The following is a 12,158-nucleotide window of genomic DNA, read 5'->3' on the forward strand; positions in this document are numbered from 1 at the left end:
CTGACATTCTGGATGAGTTCTATGCGCGCAAGGGAGTAGAGGCTCCTGAGGTGGACGAGAAGGAGGAATAGAGTGTTTTTTGAACTGTTTGTTGGAATGCAATGGATGAACAGACAACGAATGTGTGTCCGGAGGATTCCTCTTTTCATGTTGGTCAGTATTATCGACTTCAAATTCAGTCTGCAACAAGAAAACAAAGCGGGAAAGAATCGAAAAAGGCGACCCAAAGTTTCCCTGATTCCACGTTTAACGACTGAAGAGAAACCAATTTCAAGCGTTATGGATCCAGGAAGATCACCATGTCCTTATAGATTAGTCGACGATACCGGTGGTGCCTTTATGATTGGTAGAGCTGTTGTAGTTGCGATTCTTATTCTAGGTGCTATTGGAGGGGCTATTTGGCACATGTTTAGAGGTTTCCGTAATTCTCCAAAGGGCTCCCACATTCAGGGAATGGTTTATGCGGTTAAGACGCGTGCTCCCGTGTTGGGTGGTAGGTGGATTGTGCAACTGAATCTAAGAATGTAGGAAACTTTGCTATTTGGGGTCTTCTCTATTCTGCTTGTGATTGTACATTTTCTGCAATTCGTCGTAAGGAAGATGTGTGGAACTCGATCATTGCCGGAGGACTGTCGGCAGGTATTTTGGCTATGCGAGGAGGTGTAAAGGTGTTTGCACGAAACTTTGCTCAGGGAGCTGTATTGCTGGGTCTAATTGAGGGTTTTAACATTATGCTATCATCATATACAACAAAGAAGTACAACGAACAGATGATGGAATTGTATGGTTTTGATGGTAGGAATTGGTGATTTGTGTTACTGAAAGCTGCTACTTCTCTTGCTGCTCCTCGTACAAATATTGTCAAGTCAGATGGGGTTTTCGAACAAGATGCTGGGAAGCCAAGAATGTGATTGGTCTCGGTCAGTTTACGTTGTATTGTTTGTTTAAGAGAAAGCGGATCGCCGGGAATTTCAGCAGTTTCATAGTGGGAACAACAACTCCATTTTTTGTTAAGCGAAATGGATTTTGTTGCCAAAAAGGAGAATACTGATTCTAAGCCTGAAGGAGAAGATACTATTGTAATTCGTGTGTGTGATAGCGTGAAGAATGAACTCTGGGCACTTATGGAATAGGAAGGAAATTCTGTTCATTTCCGTGTGAGAAACAATACAAAGATGAAGAAGGTGTTCAAGAACTACTCGACAAAGATGGGACGAGATCAGAGTTATTTCCGTTTCATGTTTGACGGAAGATGTATTGGCCAGGATGATACACCGGAATCTGTAGGTATTGAAAGCAAAGAGTCAGTGTTAGTTGGGAATGGAAGATGGTGACCATATTGACTGCGAACTGGAACAAGTTGGAGGATATTAGGAGACCCTTGTATACTTTTTTGTTTGTTTATCCATTCTATCAGGAATGTCGTCAGTGGTCCAAAATGGCTGGAGAGGTCACAACACACGTACGTTGTGACTATACCTTTCATTTGTGATGTTGATAAATGAATTCAAAAAAGGGGAGATTCTGTTAATAATTCATTCTTATTCAATTTGACGTGAACATGAGTGCTGGACCTGGGATTCGATTCGACAGATCGGATCGTGTTTGTGTAGGCTCGTATTGTGAACTGGTTGAGGATTGTAGTACGATATCAAATCGATGGCAGAAACGAATGCAATATCACAGGGAGAGTACTTTAACCAACTTCGTGAGCTAAACAGGATGATTACCTACATTTCGCTTCAAATGAGGAATACAGACCTCCAACCGCTAGACGTAGTTTTTACAAAACGATTAATAGGTTTAGAATACTTCGGAAGGAGATCAACGGACACAATTGTTGTATTGGTATTTAGGGACTTTCATATAGTTTAAATACTTCAATTGCAAGAGCAATTACCATTTCAGTTCCTCTCATTCCAAGTGAAACGAGATTGCGCGACATTTTGGAAGACATTACTGAACATCAGTTGGAAGAAATGAATTCTTATAATGGTGTAGTATTCACAACTTTTTGATTCGAAAGAATACGTCTATCGAGTTAATTACTTCCCAAAGTGTTTTCAATTACATCGCTGCAGGGTATAACATTGACGACATTTCAAAAGACAATTTAACAACGACTCGTGTTCCCTTTGTCCCTCGAACGATGTCCATTCGTAAGGCATTCAAATTGATGGTTGATCGTGTATGAACTGTGTGTAGAATCGATTCTAGAACATTCCTTTGGTGTTGATTAATTGGACGCAATTCGAACAGAAATTGTATTCAGATACAACAAAAGTAGTGTATCCAAATGTTGTAACTCTTTCTCAAATTTACTCCATGATTTGTCAGCGTCTGGTGGAAGATGGAGTAATCCAGCGGAATACTGGAGAAATGGAGGAACTCGTGAATCCTTCAGTCAAGATTGATCCCATCACCCATCAGCCTGTCACTAGCAATAGTGCTGTCGTAAGAGCTTCCATTCGTACAAGCAAATTATTGGTTGAACCAGATGAAGACATTGAAACTCCCCACTCAACGAAAGAAAAATACCTTCGATTGTTAGAATCCTGTCTGAATGTGTTACGCTTGGTTGGTAGTCATTACGTATATCGAGGCATCTTGGTCATATTGCAAGCAGTTGATGCTCTGATGTTGTTAATTGCAATGTTAGGATTCTATTTCGACTATCGTTTGACGTAATGAATACATTTATGAATTGAATCACAGATCGGTCTATCTCACACTCACTTTCATATTCGTTTTTGATTGGTTATTACGTTGTGGTTTAGTGAATCAGAAACTCCATCTTGCAAAAGATGTATCAATGGAAATCGAGAGTAATATGTAGATTGCAGATATTGTAGTTATTTTCGTTAGTCTCTTTGCTAATTTCATTGTGAATATCTCATCTAAAGTAACCAGAGGAATCATCACCTTGATTCTGTTGGCTCGTCTTATTCGAGATTACATCGTTCTTCAGGATGTAATTCAACTGTTTTCACAGGATATCCGAAGGATCTTCAATCGATCACGATCTCGTCAGAAGGAGAAGAATCTGGACATTACGTACATCAGCTGTTCTCGTTCAGATAGTGAATGATTTGTAGCTCGTGTATTAGCAATGTCATGGCCTGGAAGTGCATGGGAAAGTGTTTGGAGGAACAGTATTACGGATGTGGAAGAGTTTCTGAATAAACGGCATATGGGACATTATTGGGTGTATGACCAGTGATCCTTGTTAATTATAGTTTGAATCTTTGTGAAGAAGGAGATTACAAAGGAAAGAAACGAGCATTGTGTTTTGGAGGCAGATATACTCACTACTGCATTCAAGATCACAATCCATGTTCACTCACACAATTGAGAGCCATCATCTTTGAATGCAATGAATGGCTATCTCAAGATCCATCAAATGTGATTGTAGTTCATTGTAAAGGTGGTAAAGGTCGCACTGGAATGGTGGTAGCATGTTTGTTGATGCGGCTGGGGATTCAATGTACTCCTGAAATGGCCTTGGATTACTTTGCACAAAAACGAACAACAAAGGAAGTAGAAACAAAAGAAGAAGAAACAAAAGTAAAGAAACAACGTGTGTCAAGTGATCATTGGAGATTCGATTGTGATGCGTAGGTCCTTCACAAATTCGTTATGTTTGCTATTATGATTTCATGCTTGATCATTTGTTATTACCGCGGGAATCAATCAAATTAACATGTATTGAATTACTGGTAAGATTGATGGGTAAATGAATGAGATTTAGATCACGGAGAAACAGATACGAGATGCACAGAAAACTCTCCGATTTGTAGTCAAAGTTGTGAAGAACACGTTTGGATATGGTGTTGATCGAGTGACCGGTCGGATTGATTTGACCAAATTACCTGAGAATTCTGGCGACGAGAATCGAACCAGTTATTGTGATGCTCTGGCTCATTGCACTTTGAAAGAAGAACATGAGTATGTTATTCAAAGTCTGGATATGATGATCCTTCCCAAACGACGAATTGCTATTGCTAAATTAGCATCACCTCTGACGTTATCAGGTGACGTTAAAGTGGAAGTTCATGCAATCAATCTAACCTCGGACACATGTTATTTCGTGTGGTTCAACACAGATTTCATTACTGATCAAATCACAACATTCACTGGTGCTGAAGTTGATTGCTCGAAATCTTCGCAAAGTTCTTCTTCGTCCTCTTCCTCTTCATCATTATCTTCTACAATGGATGCAGCTTCTGATCTATACAGTAGCAGTGTTACTGTCGATATGGATGAATCTTCTCGTTCTTTCTCTCGTGATTCTTCTACTCGATCATTAGTTCCTCCACCGGACCCTGATATTGACACATCTTCACTTCTTCGGTTGTACTTTGATGGACGAGGATTACGAGAGGATGCCAGTGCCAAACGTATTCAAGAGCTGACTGTTGAGGAAGGTGATGTTCTTCCTCAATCTTCATTAAAGCCAATGGCTCTCTTCCAGAAAGCTTCCTCTCAAATTATTCACTCTACGCGTACATTGATTTCTCGTGTCTCCTCTGCTGCTTCCACCTCTACACTAGTTCTGCATAGAACACACTCAGAATCGTCAACCTCACAACGGTCTCGGTCGTCGTCACGGGAGTTGGAGCTGGGTTCACCACGAGCATTATCACCTATGGATCCGGAGGTGGAGCGAATTCCTTCCTCACGCAGTGTGAACAGTACTGGGTCGTCGCCTGAGGTGTTATTCCGTGATAAACTTGATATTGAAAGAAGAGAACGAATGAGAATGAGCAAATTGAATGAGAGTGAAGAATTTATGCAATCTCTGAATTCGAATGTATCAGATAATGGAGGAAAAAACAAGGATGAACAATTAGATGCCATCGATGAAGGAGATGATGAAATTCACTTAGAGAGTGATTCCGAATAGTAACAGTAGCTTGCTAGTGCTTCTTGTTTGTTCATTATTCCTTTGAGATGATGGCAGCGAAACCTGTAATTGGATTAGATTTAGATGAAGTACTATCTATAGGTTTGTAATGATGAATAGTGTTTGGGCCAATTCGTTGCCAATCTGGCGATCTTCTACAATCGAAGTCATGGAACACATCTCACTGTCGATGACTTTACGAGCTATTCATTTTGGGAAGTGTGGGGAGGTACTCGTGAAGCTGTCTTATTCGATGTATCGAGTTACATGTAGTGTGCCAAGATTATTGATGCATTCTTCAAGGATCCACTATTCGTTGATGGAGTAGGTGATGTTGATGTATCTTGATGGAGATTCCCCTAGTCCAAGGTTCCTTTGAAGCCTTAACGACTCTGAGTGAGAAGTTTGATATTTATATTGTCACCTCACGCCACGCTGTATTCTTGGAGTGTTGGTATTTCGTAGTGTACGAAAGCAATAACGTTAAAATGGCTGGATTCCAACTTTCATGGTCTTATTAAGGAGGTTCTCATAGGTAATCTATGGTCACAAGATGGTCACAAGATGTATGATTTCGTAAGAAATTGATGAATAGAACAAAAAGGGAGATGTGTGAGCGGATTGGCGCATCCGTTTTGATCGACGACAATTGGAACTATGTTCACGAGTGTCGAAATATAGTAAAGGTACCTATTCTCTTTGGAATCTATGGCTGGAATCGTCGCTCCAATCCAAAGGATTATGAGGGCATGTATTGCTGTAAGAATTGGGAGGAGGTCGTGAATGTGTTAATGAGTTATGACTTTCCGAAATAAGGTGTTTGTAAAAAAACAGTGAAGTATGATTCGGAGAACATAGAGTCACTACAACTTCGTTCCTTAAGCCTTCAGAGCATAACATCTCTTGGGGAAAGCACGTTCCTTCTTCTGCTGACGCAAAGTCTTCTTGTTAGCCTACAATGAACAAAAACACTAAGGACGCACCTGCTTCTCTGTCAAGGCACGACGCATAGCACGGGTGGTCTTAGTACGAAGGTCAGTAGGCAAATACTTGGCCTGAGCGTAGTGCTCCTTCAACTACAGAATGAACCAGTCTACGACAAAACAAACAGCAGCTCTCTTCTGGTGGTTCAGCACAGTCAGGGCACGAGCAATATTCTTGCGGACAACCTTGATCTGAGCAAGCTTGGCAGGAGCACCCTGAGTGACCTGAGCAACACGCAGCTAGATATCAGAACACCGACAACTAGCAATTACCTGAGAAAGTTCCTTCTTGTACTTCTCAATCTCGTTCATGAGCTCATCTCGGTTCTTCTGACGAAGTTCAACAGCCTTAACTCTGGCTACGACGGATTAGGTACCAATAATGTAAACACCTACGCATTTCTCTAAATCTATACAAATCTATTGTAAGAGAAGGAATGGAAAGACCATGAACCCCCTGGATGAATTGAATTCTAATTCAATATAGGTGATAGAAATTGAACCCCCTATTCAATATTCTTATCCAAATTATGGAGTATTTCCACAATGAAACTAGAAAAGAGTTAAAGAACTGTGGAAACAAACAGAAAAGACACCGTATAGAGAATTGTCAACAAACAAGAAGACAGTGATCGTTAACAAACATAACGAGCATCATGAAATTTGTCAATCGAATAATGGAATAATCATTTTTTCTTTTTATCCTAATTCTCACAAGATGCACTCATCCTTACAATTGAATAGCAAACACGACAAATTTTCTTCTTGTTACTAAAGGGCCAATACCTATCATGCATCTACCCCTCACTCGTAACAGTCTCTCTTACTTGCGAGTAAAAACGGAATAAAGCAGAATTATTGTTAAAGGCAATAAAAACATAACCAAGGTTACGGTGCGTCTTTGAATCAATAGGAAAGTTAACAATCCGATAACTGTCTACAGATAAAGGACTCGTCTATCATCAACCTGGAACTATTAAATCAAGGACTTTCTTCAAATCAACTTCAGAATAACGATTAGGAACATTGCGAAGCATAACAGTAAGACGTTCATTTTTACCATTCACAACACTGGAAATATCGATAGGATACTCCAAGTAGTGCTTATCATATTTGGGAGAAACAGCTGATGTCACAACAAGCTCGAACACCTACGTATAGCCTTTCGTTCTAATATGGGATAAGGAGTCAAAAAAGAGTGTTCATAAGGAGAAACTACGTTAGGATCTGGATACACAACCTCTTCAAGTGGACAACAAGACTCAGAAGGATAGATTGGTGGTACACTAGCAAAATTACATCCTTTAGATGAATAACGATGACCGTTAAAAGAATACGCCTGTCCAGTATGTGTGAAAGCATCATGGTTAAGAATACAAGATTGGCGACACGTTGGTGAGTACTTATCCGAAGTATAGTACAAAACAGGATAGGAAGAACTGTTACGTATAGCCGAATGAGAATAATAGCCAACATCTACTTGTAAATACCAAAATACACTCCCTACCTGAAGAGTTGTTGATATGATGATTCTGTTTATTCTGAATATAATCATCGCTAGATAAAATGTACGTTATTCAGTGAGCGTCTTGGAAAATCAAAGGGCACTTCACGACGGAAATCAAACGAAGATGGCTAACGATTGATTCTCTCTGACAGAGATTACATAAGAATGGGAGGGATACATAGAAAAAGATAGACTAAAAGAAAAATGAGAATCATGGAGCAAGAATACATGACTGGAGGAACAAAATCTTGTGCAATGAAACGTCCTAGAATAGCATTTGCATGAAAATGCTTTTGCCTTAAGTTTCTTTTATGAACCAAAATGAAGGGTAATAAAATCATTCAGACAATAATAACCCATAACAATTGAAACAGGAAGATTCGATAATAATGCGGAATATGAGCCAAAGAACACACAGAAATCTGAGCCAATATCTTCGACTAATATCCAAATCTAATCAAGTCTATTATTGTTCACTACTTTATCGCATTTTCATGTCTTCTGTATTTTCCAAATTCCTTCAGTCTGTTGCAGTAAGATATTGGTCCTTGGAGTCATTCCAAAGGGTAGAGGGAAAAAGAGTGGGAATGCCAGCGATTCGCCAACAACATCCACTACTGAACCTGTAGAAGTTGTTAAAGAACCAGAAGAATCAGCAAAAACGCAAATACCACCTGAAAGTGCGGATCCTAAGGTTGTAACAAAAGCAAGAAGACGTCTTTCCGTGGATGGTCACGATGTGAGTCTCGATGGTATTGAAGACATTGGTATTGTCGATGGGTATGGTGGAACACCCGTTCAAGAGAAGGAATCTGACGAAGCGTTCTTTATCGGTTCCTTTGCAGGTAAATCTCAGAAAGGATATGTTCCTTACAATCCTCGAAAGGTGAATCAGGATTATATGCTAATCCGAGAGGATCATGAAACAAAGACACTTGTTCTAGGTACATTCGATGGTCATGGAGAACATGGACATTGTATTAGTGAAGTAGGGATAAGGATGATTTCTTATAGTAGTTTATCTGTACAGGATTTTATAATCATCTTATACAACATGAAAAGTGGAAAACTGACCTCAAAACAGCTGCTTTGGATTCATTAGTTCTAGTGGAACAAGAATGCATCCAAAGTCGTTTTATCAAAACAGATTTCAGTGGAACTACTGCGGTTGTGTGCATCATTCGTGGCTCGCAGTTGATAGTATTGAATGTTGGTGATTCGAGGTATAGGTGTGTTTAGAGATTGACGTGTAGAGCGATAATGGCATCTGAAGTGGGTGAAGAATATGTAGTAACAGAATTGACGCATGACCATAAACCAGGCCTTCCTGAAGAGAAGGAACGTATTGAAAAGGCAGGAGGTCGTGTATTTGCTATGGAGTATGATGATGGATATGATGGACCTGCCCGTGTATGGTTGAAGGATCAGGATATTCCGGGTCTGGCCATGTCACGTTCTCTCTGTGATACTGTGGCTCATTCTGTGGGTGTTGTATCTACACCAGAAATGATCGAACGTACACTGACTGAGGAAGATCGAGTGATTGTATTGGGATCTGATGGCCTGTGGGAGTTTATTCCTTCAGAAGAAGTGATTGCATTAATTGAGGATTGTGAAACACCTGAAGATGCTGTAGACAGACTGTGTACAATAGCATGGAAACGATGGTTTGATGTAGAAAAGGTTGTAGATGATACTACAATCATTGTTGTATTCTTGGGAAGAGAAGGTTGATTGCAATATGTTTTCATAACAAACACAATATTTCTCCTTCCGATTATACTCAATAGATTCCATCTCTGTAATCACATCCTTCATAATCGTATAACTGATTGTAAAGCATTCAGCTTTGCACACTTTCGTCCATGCCAACAGATACTCACTCATATCATCTGGCTGTGTCCATGTTTTCACCAACTTCCTCAAATCTCCATAATTCAATTCTTTCATACCAGTAGCATTTTGAATGAATACCAATGTTGATGGAAGAGTACACGTCTTATCATTCATAGTACTTGTTAATATGCTATCATTGATAAATACAGATTCTGTAGGGGGGATTAATGATCCAATCCGATTGCTTAACTGAACTCCTCCAAACAATCCATTCACGATATTATTGCTAATCACAGTATGATCCAGAGAGAATAATGAACCAGTATTGAAAGCATTTCTATGAATCTCATCCAAGTGTTTGTGAGAGATATGATTGAAGTCCGTACAATCTGAGAATAGAAAAGTCGAGACATTATTCTTAGCTCGGAGACAGGAACAAGGAACCACTACAGTGTTGATTGTGTCTTTGGCAGATGCCTCTCCTGTAGTGAGATCAGCTAAATCACGGTTATTGTGATAAAACAATTTGTTAGCAGCATCAGCAATCTCCTATAGATTACTCTTTCTCATTACGTTCACATCAATCATTTGACGGAGACTACAGGATCCATTGATCACTAAAGTATATGTATGATTGCTAACAAGATGACTGTTCACGCATTCTTCCAGACTGTTATTACCTCGAGCAACGTAAATGGTGAGATTGTTACGATACTCGTTCCCTTCCTTAGACTTCACATCTGTCACTGGGAACTACATGTTATCAGGAGATTTAGTAACAACTGTAAGAGCTTTCAAGGCTAGTGCAACAATGGGATCATTGGTGACACTGCGAACATGCACACACGAACGAGGAGTAGTTCCAAGCTTTCCATCCTGAACGTACACGTTGGGTTGGGAGGCGAGGAATGAATCAACCTATTTCACATATGCTAGACACTCCCTACATTTGCCTTCACAGCATCAAACCCCTTCGTTGAGGGTAACAGAGAACGCTCTTCAAATGGTGCAGAGACATGGAGACAAAGGTTTTCATCCACCTTTCCGGGAATCTTATCAGCAAGAGCTTCTGCATCAGGATTAAAAATAAGCTTATCGCTTGTCTTGATCCAATCTGAACCCCTGAAATACTTCAGATTTGTTTCTTTACTTCCTTGATACTAAAACGTGATTGACACAGACAATACAAACCTGAACCTTCTCAGAAAAGAGAGGATATGTACTCATGTTCTTTACAATCTCAAACTCATCCGAATTAACGGCCTCAGCAAACCCACGAAACGTTGAACAGGTACGTAACACACTAGAGAGTGTAGCAAATCTCTTTGAAGCAACTGCAAGCATTCCAAGGTGAATAGGATGTATCGTAAAAGAGAATGGAGGATGACAGAAATCGTCACTATTTCTTCCATCGCTACGATGATTCTGGAACAATCGTCCGAAGCTAGTAGGCAGGATGCTCTTGATCCTAAAAGAGCGATGCCGTCCAAACACATCATCTCGTCGCTTGGCTCCATGACAAACGGTTTTCTATTTAGTGTGACTCCTATCATTATACGTATTTTGAAAGAACTCTGTTCCAATGTCAAATTTGTCCTTTTGCTCCATTCTAGTTTGACGAGGCAGCAACCTCCTTTATTGCTTCTGGATGGCTCTATGGATCTATTATTGGAATTCTATTGTTTGGATTCATTGGTGATGTCCTTGGTTACTATAAAGGGATGATTATGGCCACTACCCTTACGTTTGTCGGGATGATCTCAGGGAAATATAAGCATATGATGTATTATTTGTAGAGTGTTTTCGTTATGGGCCTCATCTTCTTGGATTCCTTTTCTTTTTGGTGTTTCGAGGATTATTTTGGGTATTGGGTGTGGAGGAAGTATTCCAATTGCCTACACTCGAACCTCTGATTCAAGTAAGCATCACCAGTCGATTCCACCTCTAGATACTCAGGAGGTATCATCAACAGGTTCGATACTGCTTCTTTTACAGAGCAGCAGTTGGGTTTGTTTCCATCTCTCCCCTCATTCCTAGCTGTTGGGTCCTGTACTATTCAATCTCTGTTTGAAAGCCTTTCCCAATGCTCTTCAGTCCGTTCTGCAAGGTATTTTATTAGTGGCATCACTTCCATCGTTAATCTCTCTTATCCTTCTCTGTTACTCCTATCAGAGAGTTGTCTATCTTCCTCTTGTTGATGTGGAGGAAGCAGCTACAGAGTCGAAAGCTGAGCCAACATTACCAGTATGGAGAGCCTTCATAGCCACTGGTGTGACCTGGTTTCTCTATGATTTCAATGTGACCTTATATGTGCGGAATGATTCCTAGTCCTACGGAAATACCTTCTCATCCAAGGAGATTGTTCGAAGCATGCTTCCTATTCCTGATTCGCCTGCAGGAGTAACTATTCCACTTATTCTTGCGGGTCTCTTCGGAGTTCCTGGTCAGTTGGTGGTTCATTCGTTATTCCGTCATTTTGATGTGCGGTCTGTTCAACGGATTGTAAGGATCATGATTACTATCAATCATAGGGATTTGGTATTCTTTCCTTCTTGTTCATGTTGGTAACCATGGGACTGAGACATCATTTCCCTTCTTATGTTATCTTCTTACTGTACTGATTATGAGGATATATAGTACTAGATATCATCTCACTTTCTTCTTCTCCACTTGTGGGCCTGGTTCCACTACATACATTCTCCCCTCACTTCTCTTTGATGAGCATCAACTATCTCTATTTCACGGGATCTGTACTTGTATGGGGAAGTTTGGTGGAGCATTAGGTGCTTCTCTCTTTCCTCAGCTAGTTTCTCGGTTTGGAGCATCTCCTACAATGCTATTGTGTTGTGCTCTCTCTTTTATTGCCTGTATTCTATCTTCCCTTGTTTGTTAACTATAAACGACTTTCTAACAAACAGTTCGTGTATTG

At 40.1% G+C, this 12,158-nt stretch overlaps 10 protein-coding genes across 10 annotated transcripts; 7 read left to right on the forward strand and 3 right to left on the reverse strand.

The window, feature by feature from the left end:
• Positions 1-279: 279 nt before the first annotated feature.
• JH06_2999 (mitochondrial import inner membrane translocase subunit TIM17) lies at positions 280-911 on the forward strand (the record flags this gene model as incomplete). Its single annotated transcript, XM_014674043.1, has 4 exons — positions 280-346; positions 380-493; positions 529-795; positions 826-911. The coding sequence occupies 4 exons, from the start codon at positions 280-282 to the stop codon at positions 909-911; spliced, it is 534 nt and encodes a 177-aa protein (XP_014529529.1).
• Positions 912-1,019: 108 nt separating this feature from the next.
• JH06_2998 (hypothetical protein) lies at positions 1,020-1,374 on the forward strand (the record flags this gene model as incomplete). The annotated part of the gene is made up of 3 exons (XM_014674042.1): positions 1,020-1,088; positions 1,134-1,283; positions 1,315-1,374. The coding sequence occupies 3 exons, from the start codon at positions 1,020-1,022 to the stop codon at positions 1,372-1,374; spliced, it is 279 nt and encodes a 92-aa protein (XP_014529528.1).
• A 1,430-nt stretch (positions 1,375-2,804) lies between these two features.
• Positions 2,805-4,903, forward strand: JH06_2997 (phosphatidylinositol 3,4,5-trisphosphate 3-phosphatase; the record flags this gene model as incomplete). Its single annotated transcript, XM_014674041.1, is given in 7 exon segments — positions 2,805-2,825; positions 2,837-3,054; positions 3,096-3,137; positions 3,154-3,207; positions 3,237-3,577; positions 3,619-3,716; positions 3,749-4,903. The coding sequence occupies 7 exon segments, from the start codon at positions 2,805-2,807 to the stop codon at positions 4,901-4,903; spliced, it is 1,929 nt and encodes a 642-aa protein (XP_014529527.1).
• A 47-nt stretch (positions 4,904-4,950) lies between these two features.
• On the forward strand, positions 4,951-5,718 carry JH06_2996 (hypothetical protein; the record flags this gene model as incomplete). The annotated part of the gene is made up of 6 exons (XM_014674040.1): positions 4,951-4,992; positions 5,024-5,146; positions 5,177-5,231; positions 5,267-5,340; positions 5,369-5,469; positions 5,499-5,718. 6 exons carry the CDS (start codon positions 4,951-4,953, stop codon positions 5,716-5,718), a joined length of 615 nt encoding a protein of 204 aa, XP_014529526.1.
• Positions 5,719-5,781: 63 nt separating this feature from the next.
• JH06_2995 (60S ribosomal protein L35) lies at positions 5,782-6,198 on the reverse strand (the record flags this gene model as incomplete). The annotated part of the gene is made up of 4 exons (XM_014674039.1): positions 5,782-5,856; positions 5,887-5,979; positions 6,013-6,126; positions 6,160-6,198. 4 exons carry the CDS (start codon positions 6,196-6,198, stop codon positions 5,782-5,784), a joined length of 321 nt encoding a protein of 106 aa, XP_014529525.1.
• A 392-nt stretch (positions 6,199-6,590) lies between these two features.
• JH06_2994 (protein MEI2-like protein) lies at positions 6,591-7,573 on the reverse strand (the record flags this gene model as incomplete). Its single annotated transcript, XM_014674038.1, has 7 exons — positions 6,591-6,683; positions 6,714-6,823; positions 6,854-7,012; positions 7,042-7,362; positions 7,394-7,427; positions 7,459-7,521; positions 7,553-7,573. The coding sequence occupies 7 exons, from the start codon at positions 7,571-7,573 to the stop codon at positions 6,591-6,593; spliced, it is 801 nt and encodes a 266-aa protein (XP_014529524.1).
• Positions 7,574-7,887: 314 nt separating this feature from the next.
• JH06_2993 (phosphatase) lies at positions 7,888-8,495 on the forward strand (the record flags this gene model as incomplete). Its single annotated transcript, XM_014674037.1, has 3 exons — positions 7,888-7,926; positions 7,959-8,381; positions 8,424-8,495. 3 exons carry the CDS (start codon positions 7,888-7,890, stop codon positions 8,493-8,495), a joined length of 534 nt encoding a protein of 177 aa, XP_014529523.1.
• Positions 8,496-8,511: 16 nt separating this feature from the next.
• JH06_2992 (phosphatase) lies at positions 8,512-9,127 on the forward strand (the record flags this gene model as incomplete). The annotated part of the gene is made up of 2 exons (XM_014674036.1): positions 8,512-8,602; positions 8,667-9,127. The coding sequence occupies 2 exons, from the start codon at positions 8,512-8,514 to the stop codon at positions 9,125-9,127; spliced, it is 552 nt and encodes a 183-aa protein (XP_014529522.1).
• Positions 8,993-10,573, reverse strand: JH06_2991 (hypothetical protein; the record flags this gene model as incomplete). Its single annotated transcript, XM_014674035.1, has 5 exons — positions 8,993-9,778; positions 9,809-9,982; positions 10,013-10,147; positions 10,177-10,389; positions 10,421-10,573. The coding sequence occupies 5 exons, from the start codon at positions 10,571-10,573 to the stop codon at positions 8,993-8,995; spliced, it is 1,461 nt and encodes a 486-aa protein (XP_014529521.1).
• A 739-nt stretch (positions 10,574-11,312) lies between these two features.
• Positions 11,313-12,122, forward strand: JH06_2990 (hypothetical protein; the record flags this gene model as incomplete). The annotated part of the gene is given in 5 exon segments (XM_014674034.1): positions 11,313-11,336; positions 11,351-11,527; positions 11,558-11,731; positions 11,761-11,843; positions 11,873-12,122. The coding sequence occupies 5 exon segments, from the start codon at positions 11,313-11,315 to the stop codon at positions 12,120-12,122; spliced, it is 708 nt and encodes a 235-aa protein (XP_014529520.1).
• Positions 12,123-12,158: the final 36 nt, after the last annotated feature.

This window comes from Blastocystis sp. subtype 4 (assembly GCF_000743755.1).
Source record: "Blastocystis sp. subtype 4 strain WR1 chromosome Unknown seqid_0020, whole genome shotgun sequence".
NCBI lineage: Eukaryota > Bigyra > Opalinata > Blastocystidae > Blastocystis > Blastocystis sp. subtype 4.